This window comes from Cnephaeus nilssonii (assembly GCF_951640355.1).
Source record: "Cnephaeus nilssonii genome assembly, chromosome: 3".
NCBI classification, from domain to species: Eukaryota; Metazoa; Chordata; class Mammalia; order Chiroptera; family Vespertilionidae; genus Cnephaeus; species Cnephaeus nilssonii.
The window spans coordinates 19,552,090-19,575,068 of NC_137074.1; the positions used below are offsets into that span (position 1 = coordinate 19,552,090).

A 22,979-nucleotide genomic window follows, 5' to 3' on the forward strand; every position below is an offset into this window, starting at 1 on the left:
TGAATACATGAGGCTAGTGGCTACTGTATTGGCCAGCACAGCTCTAACTTTGTTCTCTCCGTTCTGGGCACTAACAGTCCCTTTCTCATCACTGGAGGCACTACCTCACAGCTAGTTCTGTGCTTCTCAACATGATCCTGCACAGATGGCTACCAACTAAACAGTCACTTGACTAAGATACTGAAACTTAGTTTCTCAAAATACTGACTTCATTAAAAAAAAAAAAAAAAAATATATATATATATATATATATATATATTAAGGGGAAAAATCGGTAAGAATAAAATGACAGGTAGGGAAAAATGATATTTTGGAGAAAAGTCACCTGTTAGTATTTCTTCAAAAATACAAGAGTTGCCTTAATAAAATGTCCATACTGTAATTAAGTTACTTAGATTTGACAAAAGCTTTAAAAAACACTACAGTAATCAGAAAGAGTAGAATAAAACAAATTCATTTCAAGAAACACAAACAAAGACCAAGAATTCAAAGATTTCAGAATTGTATGGAATTTTAAATCAGGCCTACAATGAAAAAAATTGTGTGGAAAGGAGCCAGTATTATAAAATATCATAAAGGTATAATTTTTTAACTTTCCAACTCATATTTCATACACTCAGGTGAATAGTCAACTAGTGTATAAAATTGTCACTGCACATTCACCAGTCTACTCTGCAGTAATGAGAGTAAGTACATAATTAGCTGGCTTACATGCTCTAACACTCTACATCTAAGTTACAATTAAGAAGAAAAATCAGGTTTACCAGTTCCATCAGGTGTTTTATGGAGAGTGACACTGCTTCATTTGATGGTGGGTCCATTAACCTACTCAGAAAATGAGCAATTCCACCTAGCCTTAAGATCTGGGGGAAGACAAATATAATTAAACATGTATCATATATTGACATAACAGTTTACTAGTAGTCCTGCCTGTGTCACTCATTCAAATAGAGTATCAAACCTAAACATTATTTTCAAGTTAGTGTTTTTACTAGAGTAAGTTAAAATTACATTTGTGATTCCATAAAAACATGCTTAAAGGCTGATATGCTTGCTACTTTCTATGAACCACCAATTCTTATTAATGAGAAAAGTAGTTGGTTAAAATCTCAACTAACAAGTTGATTACCAATTAACAAGTTGATTATTTGTTTTCAAAATAAAGTTAACTTTATGAAAATATATAAAATACTGGAAAAAAGGGTAACTAAGTTTATAAAGAGGAATAAAAATCTTAAGATGGAGTAACAGTAGCTAATATTTACTGAACACTTGACTATGTGCCATTAAGAGTTTTATGTGAATTTAAGTAATTTGTCCAATGTAACAAACACTGGCTTGTCAGAGGGGTGGTGGGATTCCAACACAGGTTCTTTGGCTCCAGAGCAGTAAATGATGAAAATCTTTTAAATAAGCATTTGAAAGGAGTTTATAAACATAGTTTACTAACACACACAGGAAACAAACACGTGATAAAAATTAGAACCCCACACCCATTTTTAACCACCCACCCAATTTACCTTTATTTGTAAACAAAGTTCTTCCAAAGGAGTTCTCAAGATTTCTGGCAGTTGATAGTCATCTAGAAGGCTTGCTCTAAGACCATTATACAGATGATAGCAATGACCAGGCTGAACTCTTCAAAAAAAAAAAAAAGGGGGGGGGGGGGGGGCGAACCAGGGAGGAATCATTTATCAGTGACATTTTAGAACTCCAGAGGAAAGAATAGGCAGGAAACGTAGCCAATTATCTATTTCTTACAAGCCACACCATAACTAATTATTTCACTTTTACTTATCATATACTAGTGTCCCAGTACAGGGATTAGTGCACGTTGAAAGGAAATTAATTAGAAAAAATATTTTAATATCGCTATTTGCCCTTTCTCTATAATAAAAGTGTCAACCCAATTCACGATCGACAATGACAGATTGAAACACACGCGTGCGACTGGCGCCAGAGAAAGCTTTATATGAATTGCGCATGCGAGAGTCAACTTAGCCTTTTATATATAGAGATAAACTTGCTTAATTAGGCCTGCTTTTGGATTTAGCTAAACTTTTTCCAGCCCAACTTCTCTTTGAGGTAATTGTCAGCAACACAGCAGTAAATATCAACACGAAGGAGATTATTATTGTAGATCACACAGGGAGAACAAAGGGTAAAATATTTAACTGCAGCAGTGTTTGACTATATTCTGCTCAGTGAAAAAACCAGAAGTCATTTTCAAGTTCCACCATTTTTTACTTCTTTTCAGTCGGATCAAGTTTTTCAACTTTCTAAATCTCCGTTGTCTTGCTAATGAAAAGAAAATAGGATTCTAATGAGTCTCCTATCTACCTACTCCAGGACTTCAGTGAGGATAAATGAGATGAGGCACAGGAAAACGCTTCACAAACATTTGGTTAAACTGTAAAATATTTGCACCTGGCTATAAAGCAAGTTGGGTTCCTGGGCTGAAGAAACTCCAAGGAGGCTAGTCGCTAGAGAGAGAAAGCCAGGCGTTGCTATATGACATCATTACCCAGCGCCCACAGTGAACATTTCCGGGCTGGGCTGTGGGCCGCATTTTGCGCCATGGGGCTTTAGCAGTGTTGGCTGTAATTTTGTGGGGTTTCGCTCCTGGGAGGTGGTGCCGTTTATTTTTAAATGGCCAGTGCATGTCAAGGTGGCTCCTGCGTTGAGCGTCTGCCCCCTGGTGGTCAGTGCGTGTCATAGCTACTGGTCGAAGGGAAGGATGGACATAGCCTTTTATATACATTGAGTGGCCAGCTTATTATGATCTCTGAACGCATAATAGTCTGGCCACTCTGTGTGTGTGTGTGTGTGTATGTATTAGAGGCCCAGTGCATGAATTCGTGCATGGGTAGGGTCTGGCCAGGGGTAGGGGACATGGGCAGTTGATCGGCCTGCCTGCGGGTCAAGGGGACAATTTGCATATTAGCCCTTTATTATATAGAATATACACTGAGTGGCCAGATTATTATGCGTTCAGAGACCATAATAATCTGGCCACTCAGTGTATATAACATGTGCTCAAAAACTAAGGGTGCTTCCACTCAGGACCACATAATATAGTTTGCTCTGACCTTTAATTATCAAGCTAATCAGGCTTTGCTAGAGGAATTTACATCTATGGAGCCTACAAACGACTATTTTCCATTTCAATTAAAACATTGTAATTCCACAGTTAACCTACACTAGGAAAGTGGGGATGAAGAGCTAGATAAAAATGTAACACACTTCATTTATTTTATTTCCATAACTGTTTCCTGGTTCCAACCTAAGGCCTAGTGTATGTGCTATTCATACAAAAGTGTGACAAAACCCATTCCCTACAATGAATACTTTTTAAATCAGTACCCAGTGGTAATAGGTCCACATGGAAAAACCCCAGTCTTGCTGGGTCCCCAATCAAGTTATCCCCTAATAAGTAATTAGAAGGGTACATTTCTTACACTAAACCATGACTTTGCATAATCTAATGAACTACCTGGAAATCAAGTTATTCTGGGACAATCTGCAAGTATGTCAGAGCTTTATAGATATATTACAAACTTAAAAAAATGGTCTGTAATGTTTTCTTTCAACTTTCATTTCCTTACTTAAGCCAATATCTGAACACTAAGGGAAATCTTTAGATTCTGCCTGTAAAAGATAAGAGAAAACGCTTCTCTACAACTCCATAGGATTCTACACTCACATGAGTAAAAGTGTAAAAATGCTGTGGAAAAATGCATGAAAATCAAGAGTAAGTACAATTATTTGTGTTAATGGCAAGTCATTTTCCTACCATTAAGACATACTTTTACTTATACTACTATTTATATCAATGGGAGAAAGGGATTTTCTTGGTGTTTTCGTTGGTAACTAATGGTGCAGAACCAGTACAGCTGTATAGTACAGGAATCAGGAGCCAGACTGTGGAACCAGCTGCCTGAATTCAAGTCCTGCCTCTGCCATCTTACAAAGTCATGTGACTTTAAACAGATTCTTCAACTTCTTTGTACCTTAATTTCCTTACCCTTGAAATAGAGATAATAACCTACCTCATGGCACTGCTGAAAATTAAGTTAATATATTAAGTGATTAGGACATTCAAATAGTATTAGTAGTTACCATTAGTAATATACACTTTTAAAAAGAAATAAAATTATAGGTAATATAATAAAGAACATTAATTTTAATTAACTGTATTGAAAATAAGAGGTAGAAAAATCATAAAAAAGAATTCCAAAGAAATTATAATTAAAACTTTTCCATTTAAAAATGTTCTACAGTGTTTTAAAAAATATGAAAAGTAACTCTCCTAATAAATATTTTTAAGTGTTAGCAACATATTTTGCTACATAACATTTTTGTTTCTTTTTAAAGGCTTCAGACAAGTCCCATCTTACCTTCCAGCTCGACCTTTCCTTTGCTTGGCATTAGCTTTACTAACCCACTCAGCAGACATAGTACTGATGTTGTTCTGTGTGTCAAAGTGTGTTTCCTTTATTTTTCCTCCATCTATCACATAAACTACATCATCTATGGTAATGCTGTTAGGAAAACAGATATATAAAATATTAACACATAAAAAGCATATTAATCTACGTCAGGTCTACAGACAGAGATTTTAGAACATTTCTACTGGATCACATTGATTTTAGCAGTTCAGGATTTTCACCACTTTTCCCACATTTACCAATGTTACTGGATCAAGCACCTCATTGTAGACATCCTCAGCACCTGCAGCGGCAGTGTCCTGCCAATTTTGCAGATCCCATGTGAGATTCTTACTTGCCCACAACCAAACTTCATAGCTTGCCTGAATACTTTAGTTCCTAGCTTTTGTGTCCCCCACCCCTTCCCAGTGCCATGGTTTAGTATCAGCTTTCACAGAACAACCTTCAGTGCTGTACCGGTATATTAGTACCCTCAAGACAATACATACATTTTAAAGGCTATATATAACTAAGCCAAATTACCAAACAATTCCATCCCCAACCAACAAAAGGCAAATGAAACAAAACTGACATCAGCTCCCATAGTTTTTAGGAAGGCTTTGAAAAAACAACAACATACCCATACAACACTTAAAAAGCTATTTCTGAAGAAGGCTAAAAAATTAGTACAGATTAAAACAAACAAAAACTAAACAAACCTATGCTACTACCATGACTAAGAAATTACAAATATTTTGTAGAGAAAAAAGATTAAGGTATGTAAATAATTTATGGGGCTTAAAACTAATATAATCACCAGCAGTTGATATTTAAAACAATATTTACCTAGTCTCCGCAATGTTGGTAGCAATTACTATTTTCCGAACACCAGGAGGGGTTTTTTTAAACACCTGTAAGAAAAATACATCAAAACCCCAAAAGTACATCACTCTTGCAATTAGAGAAATTACTTTAGATACTATTCATTTTTAGCACTGTGGACATATGTATGAATCTGATATTTATAGTTGTATTTGTAAGATATACATCATTTTCAATACCATAAAACTCCCTTTAGGTATACCAAATTAAATCTCCCACAGATGTCAGAACCTTATCACAAACAAGATTTTAAATGAAATACAATAATTTATATAATGTTTTTTAAAACAAAAACTGGTTAAACATCGTATTGTGTAGTCAAGCTTTTAAGGGAGAGAGAAAAATTTAGTTTAAGGATAAGAATTATGAATTATTCTTGGGTATATATGGGTAATGACAATAAATAACCAAGCAGATGCCCAACTCATCAGAATAAATGTTAGCTGGTGTACCTTCGTAAACTACCTTCTGAGATTAGATTGGATTAAAACAAAATCCTCGAAAAAGCAGAAAAAGATGGCGACCGGCAGGAAGGTAGGGAGAGAGAGAGTGTGAGTGAGGAACCCATAGAGGAGAGTGTAGATGTGTGTGGTGTGTGTGTGTGTATGAGATAGGGTCAGTTAGATTCTGCAGGTCTTCCAAGGGGCTCCCGAACAGGGCAGCCCTAGACGGCGGAGCCCCGCGCACAAAGCGGACACTTCTCGGCGGCTGGTGCGGACGCAGAGACCACGCCATCTTGGGAAACAGAGCTGCCCGAGACTCGGATCCTGGCTTCTGACACAAACCAGGACCCTGCAGCCACTGGGGACAGAGAACTGCTATCACAGCTTCAGACAAACAAACAAGAATCCAGACTTCCCGGCAGATTTCCGTGAGTCAAAGAGCCTATCCCCCTCCTTGCAGGCGCTGATAGCGCCATAGTAACTGATAGACGCGCCCCTCCCCCAAGCTGCTGAGCGCCCACAGGCGTGCGGAAAGCGCCATAGTAACTGATAGACTCGCCCCTCGCCCAAGTTGCTCACGGGCGGGCGCGCCCACAGACAGCGCCATAGTAACTGATAGACCCGCCCCTGGCCCAAGCTGCCGAGCTTTGCGCAGGGACGCGCTCCCTCTTAGGGAATTTGGCGCGCGCTCGCGCACGGGACAGAAGCAGCTCCCCGTCGGGGAAATCTGTCAGTGCGCACAGAGGGCTCCCCTTCGGGGAATTTGGGGGAATTTGGCTCGCGGGGCACAGCTCCCCCTTCGGAGATTCTTAAAAGCGTGCACAGAGGGGCTTCCCTTTGGGGAATTTGGCGCGCAGGACGGACTCCGCCACCCTTCTGGGACTTTGGGAGAGTGCACTGAGCCGGCTCACCTTCAGGTTTTTAAGAATGTGCGCTCTAGCCGGTTTGGCTCAGTAGAGAGAGCACACGCAGGACGCAGCCCCACTTCAGGGAATTTGGCACGCCGGACACAGCTGCCTGGGATCCCTGACTCACAGCGCATTCACACTAAGAGCCAGCGACCCCAATTGTTGGTGCGTGCACACACAGGGACCCTGATTCTCAACGAGAAACCGCACAAGGCAACAGAGACTTTGACACTCGAGTCTTGGTGCAGACACAGGGAAACTCTGACTCCTGGCACATGCTAAGGATCTCATTCTCGGCACATACCAACAGTGTGGTGCAGACAGGGCCCCTGATTCTAAATGTGCACACGAGACCACACGGAACACTGGGGACACTGATCCTGGGCAAGTTTGGTTCCCACCAACCAAAGACAGTCACACGTCCTAGTGTCAGAGCACTTCAGTGAAACTAGGGTGGAGCGAAGTCCCCACAGCACACGACCCAGGTCCACGCAAACAGAAGCTTGAGCTTTCTGGTAATAGCCAGAATGGGGAAACGAAATAACTCACAGAGGAAAGAAAATGTGGAGTCGCCAAGAAAGGAAATTAGTGAAAATGAAGCTTGCAACATGACCGAAAAGGAGTTCAGAGTAATGGTCATGGAATTTATACATCGGATGGATGAGAAAATCAACAACTTATGCAAGAATCAGGAAGAAATGAAAAGTGATATAGCTACAATCAAAAACACCATGGAAAGTTTCAACAGTAGATTACAAGAAGCAGAGGACCGAATTAGTGAGTTAGAAGATCAGGTACAGAAACAAGCTCAAGCTGAACAGCAATTGGAGAAAAAAATTAAAAAGCAGGAGGAAAGCCTAAGGGAGCTTCGGGACAACATGAAACGAAGTAACATGCGTATAATAGGGCTGCCAGAAGGACAAGAAGAGCAGCAGGGATTAGAAAATTTATTTGAAGAAATAATGACAGAAAACTTCCCGGATATGGGAAAGATAAAAGTTACACAAGTAAAGAGAGTCCCAAGCAGGATCAACCCCAAAAGACCCACACCAAGACATGTCATAATTTCAATGGCAAATATAAATGATAAAGAGAGAATCCTAAAGGCAGCAAGAGAGAGACAGAGAGTTACCTACAAAGGAACACCCATCAGATTGTCAAATGATTACTCATCAGAAACACAACAAGCTAGAAGTGAATGGAAGGAGGTATACAAAGTGTTGCAAAGCAAAGGACTGAATCCAAGAATACTATATCCAGCAAGACTATCAATCAAAATTGAAGGGGAAATCAGGAGCTTTGCAGACAAAATAAGCCTCAGGGAGTTTATCACCACCAAACCAGCAATGCAAGAATTGCTAAAGGGAATACTGTAAAAAGAAGAAATAAACAGGTAAGAAGGAATACAGACACAAAAATAGATATGACTGCAAACAAATACCTTTCAGTAATAACTTTAAATGTAAACGGACTAAATGCTCCAATCAAAAGACATCGAGTAGCTGAATGGATAAAAAAACACGACCCATATATATGCTGTCTACAAGAGACCCACCTCAGAACAAGAGACTCACACAGATTGAAAGTGAAGGGATGGAAAAATATCTTTCAGGCAAATGGAAATGAAAAAAAAGCTGGGGTAGCAATACTTATATCTGACAAAATAGACCTCAAAGTAAATGCCATAACAAGAGATAAGGAAGGCCACTTCATAATACTAAAGGGAGAAATCCAACAAGAAGAAATAATTCTGGTAAACATATACGCACCCAATATAGGAGCACCCAAATACATAAAAAAACTCCTGGAGGATATCAAGGGAGAGATTAATAGCAACACAATCATAGTAGGAGACTTTAATACCCCACTATCACCACTGGACAAATCCTCTAAACAAAAAATCAGCAAAGAAACAGCAATCCTAAATGACTCACTAGACCAGATGGAATTAATTGACATCTTCAGAACATTTCACCCCAAAGCCACAGAATATACATTCTTCTCAAGTGCACATGGGTCATTTTCAAAGATAGACCATATTCTGGGTCACAGGCAAAGTCTCTTCAAATTCAAGAAGATAGAAATTATATCAAGCATCTTCTCAGATCACAGTGGCATAAAACTGGAAATCAACTACAATAAAAACAATCCAAAGAAATCAAACACATGGAGACTAAACAGCATGCTATTAAACAAGGACTGGGTCACCAGAGAGATCAAGGAAGAAATAAAAAACATCATGGCAACAAATGACAATGAAAACACAACAATCCAAAATCTATGGGACACAGCGAAAGCAGTCTTGAGAGGGAAGTTCATAGCTCTACAGGCCTATTGCAAAAAACAAGAAACAATGGTAATAAATTACTTAACCCTACAACTCAAAGAGCTAGAAAAAGAGCAGCAAGAAAAGCCCAGTGTAACCAGAAGGAAGGAAATAACAAAGATCAGAGCGGAGATAAATGACATAGAGACCAAAGAAACAATACATAAGATCAACAAAACCAAGAGCTGGTTCTTTGAAAGGATAAACAAGATTGATGGACCTCTAGCCAGGCTCACCAAGAAGCAAAGAGAGAGGACCCAAATAAACAAAATCAGAAATGAAAGAGGTGAAATAACAACAGACCCCGCTGAGATACAAAGGATTGTTACAAAATACTACGAACAACTCTATTCCAACAAACTGGACAATCTGGAGGAAATGGACATATTCCTAGAAAAATATAACCTTCCAAAAATCAATCAAGAAGAATCTAAACAGCTCAATAGGCCAATAACTATGGACGAAATTGAAGCAGTCATCAAAAAGCTTCCAGCAAACAAAAGCCCGGGGCCAGATGGCTTCACAGGAGAGTTTTACCAAACATTCAAGGAAGAACTAAAACCTATCCTCCTCAGACTATTCCAAAAAATTCAAGTGGAAGGAACACTTCCAAGCTCCTTCTATGAAGCCAGCATCACCCTAATACCAAAACCAGATAAAGACAACACAATGAAAGAGAATTACAGACCAATATCCCTCATGAACATAGATGCCAAAATCCTCAACAAAATTCTAGCAAATCGGCTCCAGCAGTACATCAGAAAGATCATACACCATGACCAAGTAGGATTTATCCCAGGAATGCAAGGATGGTACAATATCCGCAAATCAATAAACGTGATACATCACATAAACAAATTGAAAGATAAAAATCACATAGTCATATCAATTGATGCAGAAAAAGCATTTGACAAAATCCAACACCCTTTCTTGATAAAAGCTCTCAACAAGGTGGGAATAGATGGCTCATACCTCAACATAATAAAAGCTATATATGATAAACCCACAGCAAACATCATACTCAATGGACAAAAACTAAAGACATTTCCCCTAAGAACAGGAACAAGACAGGGATGCCCACTCTCACCACTCCTGTTTGACATAGTACTGGAAGTATTAGCCATTGCAATTAGACAAGAAGAAGAAATAAAAGGCATCCAGATTGGAAAAGAACAAGTAAAGCTGTCTTTATTTGCAGACGACATGATATTGTACATAAAAAATCCGAAAGACTCCGTCAAAAAACTCATAGACTTAATAAATGAATTCGGCAATGTAGCAGGATACAAAATTAACGCCAAGAAATCTATGGCCTTTCTATACACCAATAGTGAACTTACAGACAGAGAGACTAAAAAGGCAATCCCATTTACCATCGCACCAAAAAAATTAAGATACCTAGGAATAAACTTAACTAAGGAGGTAAAAGACCTATACACGGAAAACTACAGGACACTGAAAAAAGAGATAGAGGAAGACGTAAACAGATGGAAGAACATACCATGTTCATGGATTGGTAGAAGCAACATCATTAAAATGTCCATACTACCCAAAGCAATCTATAGATTCAATGCACTCCCCATTAAAATACCAACGGCATATTTCACAGACCTTGAAAGAACTCTCCAAAAATTCATCTGGAATAAAAAAAGACCCCGAATAGCCACAGCAATCCTGAGAAAGAAGAATAAAGTAGGAGGGATCTCAATACCAGATTTCAAGCTGTATTACAAAGCCACTGTTCTCAAAACAGCCTGGTACTGGCACAAGAACAGACATATAGATCAATGGAACAGAATAGAGAATCCAGATATTGACCCAAACCACTATGCTCAATTAATATTTGACAAAGGAGGCATGAACATACAATGGAATAAAGACAGTCTCTTCAATAAATGGTGTTGGGAAAATTGGGCAGATACATGCAAAAAAATGAAGCTTGATCACCAACTTACGCCATACACAAAAATAAACTCAAAATGGATACAGGACTTAAACATAAGACGGGAAACCATAAAAATACTAGAGCAATTTACAGGCAGCAAAATGTCAGACATATGCCAAAAGAAATTCTTCACTGACACTGCCCCTAGGGCAATGGAAGCTAAAGAGAAAATTAACAAATGGGACTACATCAAAATAAAAAGCTTTTTCACAGCAAAAGAAACCATCAACAAAACAACAAGAAGGCCCACTGCATGGGAGAACATATTTGCAAATGGCATCACTGATAAAGGTTTAATCTCCAACATCTACAGGCAGCTTATACAACTTAATAAAAGGAAGGTAAATGATCCAATAAAAAAATGGGCAACAGACCTAAATAGAATCTTTTCAAAAGAAGACAGAAGGAAGGCCAAGAGACACATGAAAACATGCTCAACGTCACTAATTATCCGAGAGATGCAAATCAAAACAACAATGCGGTACCATCTCACACCTGTCAGAATGGCTATCATCAACAAATCAACAAACGACAAGTGTTGGCGAGGATGCGGAGAAAAAGGAACCCTCGTGCACTGCTGGTGGGATTGCAGACTGGTGCAGCCACTGTGGAGAACAGTATGGAGTTTCCTCAAAAAACTGAAAATGGAACTCCCATTCGACCCAGTAATCCCACTCCTGGGAATATACCCGAAGAAACTAGAAACACCAATTAGAAAGGATATATGCACCCCTATGTTCATAGCAGCACAATTCACCATAGCTAAGATTTGGAAACAGCCTAGGTGCCCGTCAGCAGATGACTGGATCAGAAAACTGTGGTACATCTACACAATGGAATACTATGCTGCCATAAAAAAGAAGGAATTCTCATCATTTGCAGCAACCTGGGAGGAATTGGAGAACATTATGTTAAGTGAAATAAGTCAGTCAATGAAAGAAAAATACCACATGATCTCACTCATTTATGGATAATAAAGAACATTATAATCTTGAACAAAAAGATAGATACAGAGACAGTAAAGCATCAAACAGACTGTCAAATTACAAGGGGAAGGTTAGGGAGAGGTGGGGGAGATAAGAGATCAATCAAAGGACTTGTATGCATGCATATAAGCATAACCAATGGATGCAAAACTCTGGGGGGTGGGGGCATATATGGGAGTGGGGTGTGGGGAGGGCAATGGTAAGATATGTACACATATAATACCTTAATAAAAAAAAATTGGAAAAATAAAAAAAAAAAAAAAAAAAAAAAAAAAATAAAACAAAATCCTCTTCAAATGCTGAATCCTACCAACAATGCAGCATGGATAAAGCTACCAAGTTGATGAAAAGACGTGCAGCCAAGTCCCACTTGGCTATAAAGCAAAAAAATGCATAAACTTGTCCCTACATGTGTAAAAGTGGTAATAGAGAAAATGCTGTTTCCAAGGCTAGTCACAGTCTCTAGCAAAGGAGTAAAAAATTGACTGTTAGGGTGTCAGAGATGGAAGTGCCTCCGCACTGAATACTCTGCGATCTACGTCTTTGGAATCAAGAGCTCTCCCTCTTTCCTCTTCTCTTCTTTATCTAGCAGCACCCTATAACTAATTCAGCTGGCTGAGCCTCACTCAGGACTGGTACCAGCAGAAAGGATATTAAAAGAGTCTCAGTAAAAAAAAAAAAAGTCTTTATATTTTCTTAGAGTGGAAAAACTAGAAGGGACCCACCAGGGCCTGCAAACACTGCAATCCAGAAAATTATCTTGCCTTTGAGAATGCAGAGCTCATTCTAACTAGAGAAATATCTGAATCTGACTAAGCCAAAATATTCAAAGCCATAATAATAAAAACCAAAATAATATATTATTGACAAAACAGGAAATCTCACACTTACAAATAAATATACTAATGCTGTTAAATCAAAATTTCAAATATCGCCCTAACCGGTTTGGCTTAGTGGATACAGCGTTGGCCTGCGGACTCAAGGGTCCCAGGTTCGATTCCGGTCAAGGGCATGTACCGTGGTTGTGGGCACATACCCAGTGGGGAGTGTGCAGGAGGCAGCTGACTGATGTTTCTCTCTCATTGATGTTTCTAACTCTCTATCCCTCTCCCTTCCTCTCTGTAAAAAAAAAATCAAGAAAATATATTAAAAAAAAAATTCAAATATCAAGATATTTAATTTCTAGGTTGATTTATATTTAGTGGTACTCACATTCCTTTTTCCTTTTATTCATAAAAGCCAAGCAAGTTATTGGTGAAACCAATCTTTATATTTTTCCCTAATGTTGACATAACTAATTTGATTTGTGGATTACCCTCTCTAATTCATGTTTTTGTAAAATTATCTCCTGAAGACTCATTTGCAGAGGTTCCCAAAGAAGTATTTCTATATGGATTACTGTTTAAAAATATGCCTTAAAATAAAAAATATAAAACAAAACGTACAATAAGCAGTCCTTTAAGATTGCCTCAGTTTGAAAGACTGAATAAATTTAACATACCTGTGTCTGGTTAACTGTAGGCATCAGTGAATGTAAAGGTATAATAAGAAACTTGTCTGAAAATTAAAAAGAAAATTAATTTTTCTTTTTAGAAAATTAAATTTTAAGATAGTTGCAGAAAAGCTCCATCAGACATATATGAAACATAATTTTAAGAAATTACATTCATATGTTTTAAATTTCAAAACTAAATAGCTCAAGCTCATTCATGATTATCAGCTAATAGAAAGTTTGTTGCAGTATAGTGAGAGGAAGGAGGGTGACTGTTAAGGAAACAAAAGTATCTTTCACATTTAGCTGTGGTTACAAAAAAAAAAATGCAAACTGACTTAAATCTCTAGCAACAGTGCCCAAATGAATCAAGATAGCTATATTTCTACCAGAAAAGAACTGGTGTTATTCGAAAGAGAGACTGTCTGTGACCCTTCTGAACTTAAAAAGTAATAAAATGCTGTCAAGCAAATGGTTTGCTAAAAAAAATGCTCTAAAATTACTTTGGTGACATGAAATAAATTAGCTGATATCACACACCAAAGTAGTCAACAGGATCAAAATTTCTTATGACAAGAATGAGAATGTTGATAAGCATTTGATAAGTTGAATTTTATGATTTACTTTTCAGTCAGTATGAGTACGACCAATTTCTCCCCTTTTACAATGGCTAGCAGTGTATAACTGATTATTAAGGCTAAAATTTTAAAATATGATTTGAGAAAAAAATACTTGTTAAACTTTTAAGACTTCCTTTAAAAAAATTTGAGCTGGTGGTGAAAGTATAAATTAATACCTCCATTCCTGAGAATTAACTTAAATTAGAAAGTTAATGAAGTCAATTATAATAATCTAGCATATCACACCCTTTCCCCATTCCCACAGAAATAATATTACATTTGGGTATATATCTTCCCTGCATTTTTTAAAACTAAAAGTGGATCATAGTGTTTATGGGAAAAAAGAGGCCAAAGTTAGAAAACTCAACACCTCCCCCCCAAAATTCCCACTGTTTAAAAAAAAAAAATTCAGCGTAGAGTTTAATCATGCCTAATCTTCTATAGATAAATGTTACCACTTACAAGAAAAAGAAGAAGTGGTATTTCATCATAGAGAAGTCATGGTAATCAGATAAAAGTATTTTTCTAACTTGAGAAGGATAAATAATTTTAATTATAAAAAATACTTTGAGGGCACTACCATAATAGGATTTAACAAAGAATAAAAAATATACCTTTTACTAGTTTAGCCAATACAATTAGACCAAATATTTTTTAGTATTATAAAATAAAAATGTGTCAAAAGTACTTCAAGGGAGTCAAGTTAAAAGTTATATTCATAAATTACACATTAAATAGAATTTGCTTTGTATTTTACTGATTAGAAGTTAAAAATGACACCTGAAGATGCTGTAACTGAATTTTATAGGAGAAAAATGTTCCCCTGCATTTCTCTAAGACAAAAGAGGTAATGTCTCTTAAAATCATATTGTTAAAGAATCAAATCATCTCAGAAAGTTTTAAAACTTCAGGTCACTTTCTTAGATTTGGGGTGAGTAGGGGGTCAGGTATCTGAAGTCTAAGTAAGTGCCATGCTGACTGTTGTATAGTCAGAGATGAGAATCAGTGGACTAAGGCCGTGGTCAGCAAACTGCAGCTCGCAAGCCACATGCGGCTCTTTGGCCCCTTGAGTGTGGCTCTTCCACAAAATACCACGGCCTGGGCGAGTCTATTTTGAAGAAGTGGCATTAGAAGAAGTTTAAGTTTAAAAAATCTGGCTCTCAAAAGAAATTTCAATCGTTGTACTGTTGATATTTGGCTCTGTTGACTAATGAGTTTGCCGACCACTGGACTAAGGGATTACATACTCATATGCCAACATTTTCTCTTTAAGGGCTCAATTTTATTAGGCAAATTTAGGAGGAGAAGTGAAATGTTCTCCCTATAATAGCACACAAAGAACTTCACTAAATACCCACCATCTTCACCTACAATTTCAGAAAAAAACAACCAAACACAAAATAATCCAAAACCAGGCTACATATGATTCAAGTACCACTCTTGGAATTGCAATAAAATACATTTCAGTAATACCTGATTTAAACATCACTTGTGACATCAAGAGATCATGTAAAGTGCTGATATTGTCCCAGCCTGGTAGAAAGACCAATATTGCACCATCCTGTATGGAAAGGAAATAATCATTACAAATGATCACATAACAAAATACACAAAAAAATATGTGCACTTTAGCCTTCATTAAAATTATACTCCCTAAGGACAATTTTGGTTACTGATTATAAATAATGAATACAAGCTCACTTTTTAAAAACAGAATTTATAAACCAGATTTTTCATTTCTTCAGTCTTTTTCTTCAATAGGTCAAATATCTATATCATTTGGCATTTTGAGATTCTCATTCCTGGTGTCAAAAGCAATTTCTTCCACAAGTTATTTTTATTTATTTATTTTTAAATATATTTTATTGATTTCAGAGAGGGAGAGGGAAAGGGAGATAGAAACATCAATGAAAGAAAATCATTGATCAGCTGCCTCCTGCACGCCTCCTACTGGGGATCGAGTCTGCAACCCGGGCATGTGCCCTTGACAGGGACTGAACCCAGAATCATGCCCAGGACCCTTCAGTCCACAGGCTGACGCTCTATCCACTGAGCCAAACAGGCTAGGGCATCCATAGCTATTTTTAAAAAGCATTTACGAGGCCCTGGCCAGCTAGCCCAGTTGGTTGGAGAGTTGTCCCGATGCACCAAGATTGCAAGTTTAATACCCGCTCAGGGCACATACAAGAGTCAACCAATGAATGCATAAATGGGTAGAATAACAAATCAATGTTACTCTCTCTCAAATCAATTTCTTCAAAAAGCATTTAAGAAATTTATTTTCTTTTTTTATGGCCTTGATCTGAAAATAAAATTAAGTCACTTGAGGAAAACAAAACTAACCTCTTCTTCCAAAACAATGTAGCGAATAAGGGCAGCAATCAAATTCAGATCAACTTTATCATCATCCATCATTTCTAAAACATCTACAGTACTTGCAGAATACCTATCAAAGTTAAATAAAAAATCATGAAATACTTGATATAGTTTCCTGAGGTTTAACTTTCTATAAATTCTAAAAATTAACTCAACCTTCAAATGAGGGAATGATAGGAGAGAGTGACTGGGGAAATAACAGTGTTTACAACATAGTATTTAGGTGGAAAATGAGATAATAATAATCTTCTTAAATATGTATAAATTCAAGAAGATAATTCCTGCTTTTTGTTTTCATCAATTCAGTCACTATGCTCTGACTTCCAAACAGAATAAACTTACCTTTTCCGCAGTTCCCTTACATAATCTGGCCAGCGTTCTTTATAGGTTGCTTCTTTTTCTTCTTTCTCTTGTCTATTTACATGCCCTTGCATGAAACCCCTCTTAAACTGGGATCTGTGTTCTTTTTGTTCTGGAACATATCTAAAATAAAAACATTCGTAAGTAGTTTCACTTTTTAAAAACTCTCTGGTTGTAGCTAATATTCAGCTTATATTTAGGATTTTAAAGAAGATTTTTAAAAAGTAATTTCACTATAATTTCTAATGAGCACTAGTTAAATATCCATTTATTTGCAAGTATTCATTAACATAAAATCTGACATTTTAGATGAAAATCATTCTTCTCTATCAAAGTATATACACCTCTAGGTCATTTTAAGCAATCAAAATTAGAGTAACTTTCACCTTCAATTTTAATTTTGCGCTAAAAAAAAAGTTAACATTAAGTCCAAAATACTACTAATAGTTAATATTGCCTAATAGAAGACTCATATTTTACATATAGGTTTCCAAACCTGAGTACACATAAGAATTCCCTAGAGTGTATAAATTGTAAATTCTGAAATCCTATACCTTGCGATTTGAATTAAAGTCTGGTTGGTTGGGGTTAGCTAACCCAGGAATTTTAATTAGTGCCCCAGGAGATTCAGATAGCGTATCTATAAATGTACAGACACATGCTTGAGAACTATTTATCCTGCTCAGGCCCACAGACATAGCTAATGGCAGAGCCAGAATCAGCATTCAAATCTCGTCTGTTCAGCATTATGCTATGACTCCACCATGCTGCAGTGACTGCTATAAGCAGGGCTTGTTTGCCCCAGAATCCCAACTATTCACTGTAAGAGAGCATGAAGGTGGAGAAAGACAAAGAAAAATGAACTAAACTTTTAACACCAAATCCCCTCAGAGTTCACCTAGGGAACAGCTTCTAGATAGAATGGGAGGTGTGGAGCATTGGTTTTGTGAGTCAGACAGATTATGGAAATGATGTCCTTGCTCTGACATTGACTAGCTGTGTAACTTTAAACAAGGTGTAACTTTCAGGTTTCTAGTTTCCTTATTTTAAGAGATTAATACTTTGATAACAGTATTGGCATAAGAATAAAAGCAAAAAAGTGATAAAGCACAGTGCCTGACACATAGCAGACACCCCAAAAGTATTAATCCCCTTCCCTGTTCAGTACCTGTGACCCAGGATCCCCCTAAGTCTTCCATACATATAGAGGCACCAACTTGAAGTAGGGCAACCTGAGACAGAGATTAGTGCTAGTCAGCAGGATGGACCCACAGTTGGTTCCCTTCCCAGCAATTCGAACAACAGAGGTAACATTCAACCCCCACCCCAAGGGCCCGATCACAACCCTCCATCTCATCTCACCCTACTTTCTTCCCTCCTACTTCCCTATAGTGCAGCTCTTCTACAAATAGATACTATCCTTTTGCATCGAGAGACCCCTTAACTACAGTTCCTTGTATATAACCTGCCTTCTAGACAGCTTAAGAAAGCAATCCATCCTTATGTAATTTTAGATTACTGATCCTTGAAACTTTTTTTCATCATTATTGTCAAGCATTGACTTTTATTCTCTTAGAAAACAATTGATAAATGTGCTGTGGTAGGAAGCAGAACAGAGTGGAAAGTGGAATTGAGGAAAGGCATAAAAATTTATGGACATGATAAAACCAGAGCATGGAAGACCTATATATATATCTCACTTTTAATATGTTCTACTCTCACTGACATACACACTTCCCTCTTTCTTACTCCGAATTTAACTGCTTTTCTGACTTACCTAGCCTATCTCTGCTATATATAATCTCATTCCCGACACACTCTACTTTCTCACAACAGGTCAATCACACCTCATATTAACAGTGTACATGTCTCTCTGCCTCAATATTAGCTGTGAGGTTTCTACCAAATCTTGCCTTGTTTTATTCTCAGTACACTAAGGCACAGTGCAAGACATAAAGTTTAAAAAAAATTTGTTAAATGCCTACAAAATTCTGCTGACTTTTCTCCATATAAAATACAGTAGGATCTTATTTCTCACTTTCCCACTATTCATTTTCTCATTTAACAAGTAAGCTGTGGAATCTTGAAAAATCTCACCACAAGTGTTTCTACATCTGTCCCTATACTTATTCAGATGTTTACTAGAGGTCAGGCACTGTGCTATGCACTAGTTACAGAGATGAAGAGGACAAAATCTTTGACCTTGAACCTTTTGAAATCTATTGTAAAAGGCAAATATAAAGAGGCGCTTTAAATGGTGATAATGTGTTTTAAGGGACGTGATAACAGTGCTACAGGAGTCTGGATTAGAAAACAACTCATTCTGAGAGAGGATCAGAGATGGCTTAATGGGCAATGAAGGTGGAATTTATTTTTACATAATCAATAGTTTATAGGAGAAAGAGTGGAGAAGGTGGCAAATAAAGTCTAAAAGGAGGAAATAACATATAACAAGCACAAAGTCATGAATGAAAGGCCAATGGCTGGCATGGTAGAGAATGGCAGCAATTCTGAGAGTGAAGATCATGGTGCCAAAAGAGGAACTATTATGTTAGCACAGGAGAGATAATATGGATCTTAAGTAGAAGAAACAAAAATGAGAAGAGATGTATGATCAAGGCAAAAGCTCTCAGGGTTTGTGCTAGGGGGTGGGTATGGGGAGGAATACAGGATGACTTAAGAGTAATTTGGTTACTAAACAAGTAAAGCAGTTAACTTATCCTAGTTACATAACTCCTTGATAAATATTAGCTTTTTTGATTTGTAGCTTAGACAATTGGGTGGAGGATAACATCAGTAACCATTATAAGGCATAATTGTTTTGGTGAAAGCATGGTGGGAATGGAATATAAGATGATTTTGGTTTTAAAAATGTGAGGTTCAAGGTGTCTGTGGTACTGGAATGCTGCTGAGCAGAGTTAGATAACAAGTTTAGAGTTCAGGAAGAGCTTCAGCTTTGAAGTTGTAGGTCAGAAAGCTGTGAAAATACAGAAGTATGGTCATGGAAATAGGACTGCACACAGGAATCACAACAGACTGAGAAAAGGCTAATGGAGAACCCGAGGAGAAAATCATACTTAAAGGGTAGGGGACAGAAGCCCGTGAAGAATGAGAAAACCAGAGTGAGGTCCAAGTACTAAAGACAGAGGCTCCCAAAGTTCACTGCCCAGGGATCTCTGAAAAATACTGATGCCTAGCTGCCAGCCCAGACTGTGTAATGTGATTAAGGAATGGTGTGTGATCACAGCATCTGGATTCCAAAAGGCTGAGGGTGACTTTAATGTGCAACCAAGTGTGGGAATCCCTGATTTAAGGATTCATTAACAATGTTTTAGAAGGAAGTGGTTAAGGGTGAGTTTCTGAATTAAAGTTTGATAGAAAAGGTAACATGTTAGCATTTTTAAATCTCTTTTATTTCCTAATATTTACTTACCTTATTTTTTCAATTATATCTTCCAAAAGATACTCCACAACTGGAAAAGTGAAACCAGGTATGTGTATCATTGGACAGTTACCTATTATGGTAAAAAAAAACACACACAACGTAAGTCTGTACTCAAATATTAAAAATAAAAATGAACACTATAAAAAGGACAATGAATCTATTACTTTTTATAACTTCAGAAAATGGTCCTGAGCTTTTACAGCTCTATCCTATTTCCTATATCTAGTTCAATAAAAGGCAGCAGCCTGGCCTTCACTCAACACCATTTTAATGCTACTAAACTTTTCCCCCCTTCTTCCCCATATACCTCAGAGTTCTACAAAGTAATGCAGAATACCAAAGGACAAAGTATTTTAAATTGAACTTAAAACCCATTAGTTAGAAGTCTATTTTCTCTTCATCATTAGCCAGAATATTGCATTAGAACCTGTTTTATTTAAATCTATGTAAGAAGCAGTGCTCCGTGGCACCCAGAATTAAGAAAAAAGTAGTTAAGACCTAATCAAATATTAAACTGTTACTATTTTAGAATCATTAGTTTTTAAAAAAAGATTCTTAGAACTGTTTTCTAAATGTTATTCATATTTTGTACCAAACAAAACAGTACACACTGTAAGCAAAGGTCAACAATACAGCAGAGGTCAAAGTATCTGATTGGTATCACAACTTTGCCTCTGATTTTCATAAATTTTAGTAAGTTACTCAATGTTAGTTCTGGATATCGCATTAAAAAAAAAAAAAGACATAATACACTCGACCCATCTCACAGGCTTTGAGAGTCAACTAGGCTGAATACAAGAACATGTATTAAATATAGCTCTATTCCATTTTAACTCCCACCCTTTTCCCCTCCTTCCCCAATTAAATGTAAGTGACAGGGGAATAATCTTAAAAAATATGTATTTTGTAGCTAGTCAAATTTAATTTCAAATCCTCTCAACCCTCTGTTAATTAGGCAACCTTGGATAAGCTACTTAATTGTGCTGAGGCTTTCTCATCTTTAAAAATAAAAATAACAGCACCTACCTCACAAAATATTATGAGAATTAATAAAGACAAAGTGCCATATGTACTACCTGGCACACTGACTAGTAATCACTAGTATTATTGTCATTTGCAAATTGCCATTCTAGCCTGTGAATAGTACATAAAAACCACAAAAGAATCATAAAATGTTAATAAAATTATTCAGATTTGTGGTTTGACTTTATTGATGCCACCTTAATTATCTGGTAGTTACCCAAAGTAATAATCATAAATTTTACTCACCAAAATATTCTGAGAATTTCTCAGCATTCAATGTTGCACTCATCAATATTACTTTCAGGTCAGGTCGATAATTGAGAAGGTCTTTAATTACAGTCATTAAAACATCTGACTGCAGGTTTCTCTCATGGATTTCATCAAGCACAATATGACTAACACTGGACAAATGCCTGAAGCAGAAGTGTGGTGAAGTATGTAAATCAGTATAACAATTAGTAACATCCTACTAAATAATTACATCTTTTATAGGATTTAATTAAATGTCCTGAATTGAAATATACTCACGGGTCTGACTGAAGCCACTGAAGGATGATTCCTGTTGTACAGTATAAGATAGAACCCTGTTTCCTTGGCAACCGGCTGTGAATAAAAGACACAAGTTAACAATTCTTGGTTTTCTTTACTAGTACATTACTAAGTACCACAAACATCTAAAAGAAAATCTTCGATTTTAAAAAGGTTTATAGTTTTAATGAAAATCTTCATACTTACTTTTGTAGTTACAGGAATGCCTACCAGGCTAGGGTAATGAGAAATACTACATCCAAGTTCATTATACATTGTTTTTGTTGTCATGATACAATGTTAATAATTAATTTATTTTTTAAAGGCATAAATAACCACTGACATTCAGAAAATGACTCATTACTTCGGACCTAAACTTTTGTTCAGTGATTGGAAAGTCAGTTAATTAAAAAAGATAAATGGAATCTTGATCTCCAGGAAAAAAACACTAAAAAAATACAATGCAGTGGGATAGGGGTTACAGATACCAAAATCAATAAAGTAGTTCAGGGGCTGGGTATGGTATCAAAATATAGGACACTAACTCCTTTCAGGGGGAGCGATGATCTACTAATATATGTCTAGGAAATAAGTTATTTTTCAAATCATTCCATAATATAAAAGACATTAAAATGGTAATCCAAATATCAAAATATTTGAGGTTACAAAAATGACAGAGGGTTGTAAGCCTCCTATGCTTCAGTTACTTTAAATGTTAATTCTAGTAGTTATAATTGGCATACAAATGGAGAAAAATCTGTTCTTTTTTAATCTCTAGCTTCAAATTTTAACTAAAATATACCTGTAAACAAGTGAACATTTTTTACCTCTGGAGACGAATTTGGTATCCAGTACTATTACCATTGCCACAAGTTTCTGCCCTTTCTGCAGCCACTCTCTCTGCAACCTTTAATTAAAATAAAATACAGTTAAAAGGAAAGAGATTTCCCTTTAGTATAAATATCCTAACCATCCATGAAAATCTGAGATTGTTATCTTTACTCGCCTCTTATATTTACTTTTCATTTTTTCTTAAGCTCTCCAAAGCTGAATGCTCTTTCTTCACTATTTTCAAAGTGCCTTTCTACAGCCACCCTCTCATTATTTCTTCTCTTTCTTTTTGTCTTTTCTAAAAGAGTAGGAAATCCTGCTCTAAACTTATATTGACACTAGAGGCCCAGTGCATGAAATTTGTGCATAGGTAGGGTACCTAGGCCT

General features: G+C 36.8%; 1 protein-coding gene across 1 annotated transcript in view; it reads right to left on the bottom strand.

Annotated features, from left to right (window-relative positions):
• Nucleotides 1-22,979, bottom strand: part of DHX36 (DEAH-box helicase 36) — a 50,549-nt gene that overhangs the window by 14,678 nt on the left and 12,892 nt on the right. The window contains exons 6-17 of the mRNA XM_079766215.1: nt 22,589-22,668; nt 21,762-21,836; nt 21,480-21,646; nt 20,199-20,280; nt 16,748-16,888; nt 16,373-16,475; nt 15,503-15,590; nt 13,419-13,474; nt 5,274-5,338; nt 4,398-4,541; nt 1,521-1,638; nt 765-863 (exon numbers count right to left, since the gene is read on the bottom strand). Coding sequence (XP_079622341.1) covers nt 765-863; nt 1,521-1,638; nt 4,398-4,541; nt 5,274-5,338; nt 13,419-13,474; nt 15,503-15,590; nt 16,373-16,475; nt 16,748-16,888; nt 20,199-20,280; nt 21,480-21,646; nt 21,762-21,836; nt 22,589-22,668 — 1,218 coding nt within the window. The remainder of the gene's footprint in view (nt 1-764; nt 864-1,520; nt 1,639-4,397; nt 4,542-5,273; nt 5,339-13,418; nt 13,475-15,502; nt 15,591-16,372; nt 16,476-16,747; nt 16,889-20,198; nt 20,281-21,479; nt 21,647-21,761; nt 21,837-22,588; nt 22,669-22,979) is intronic.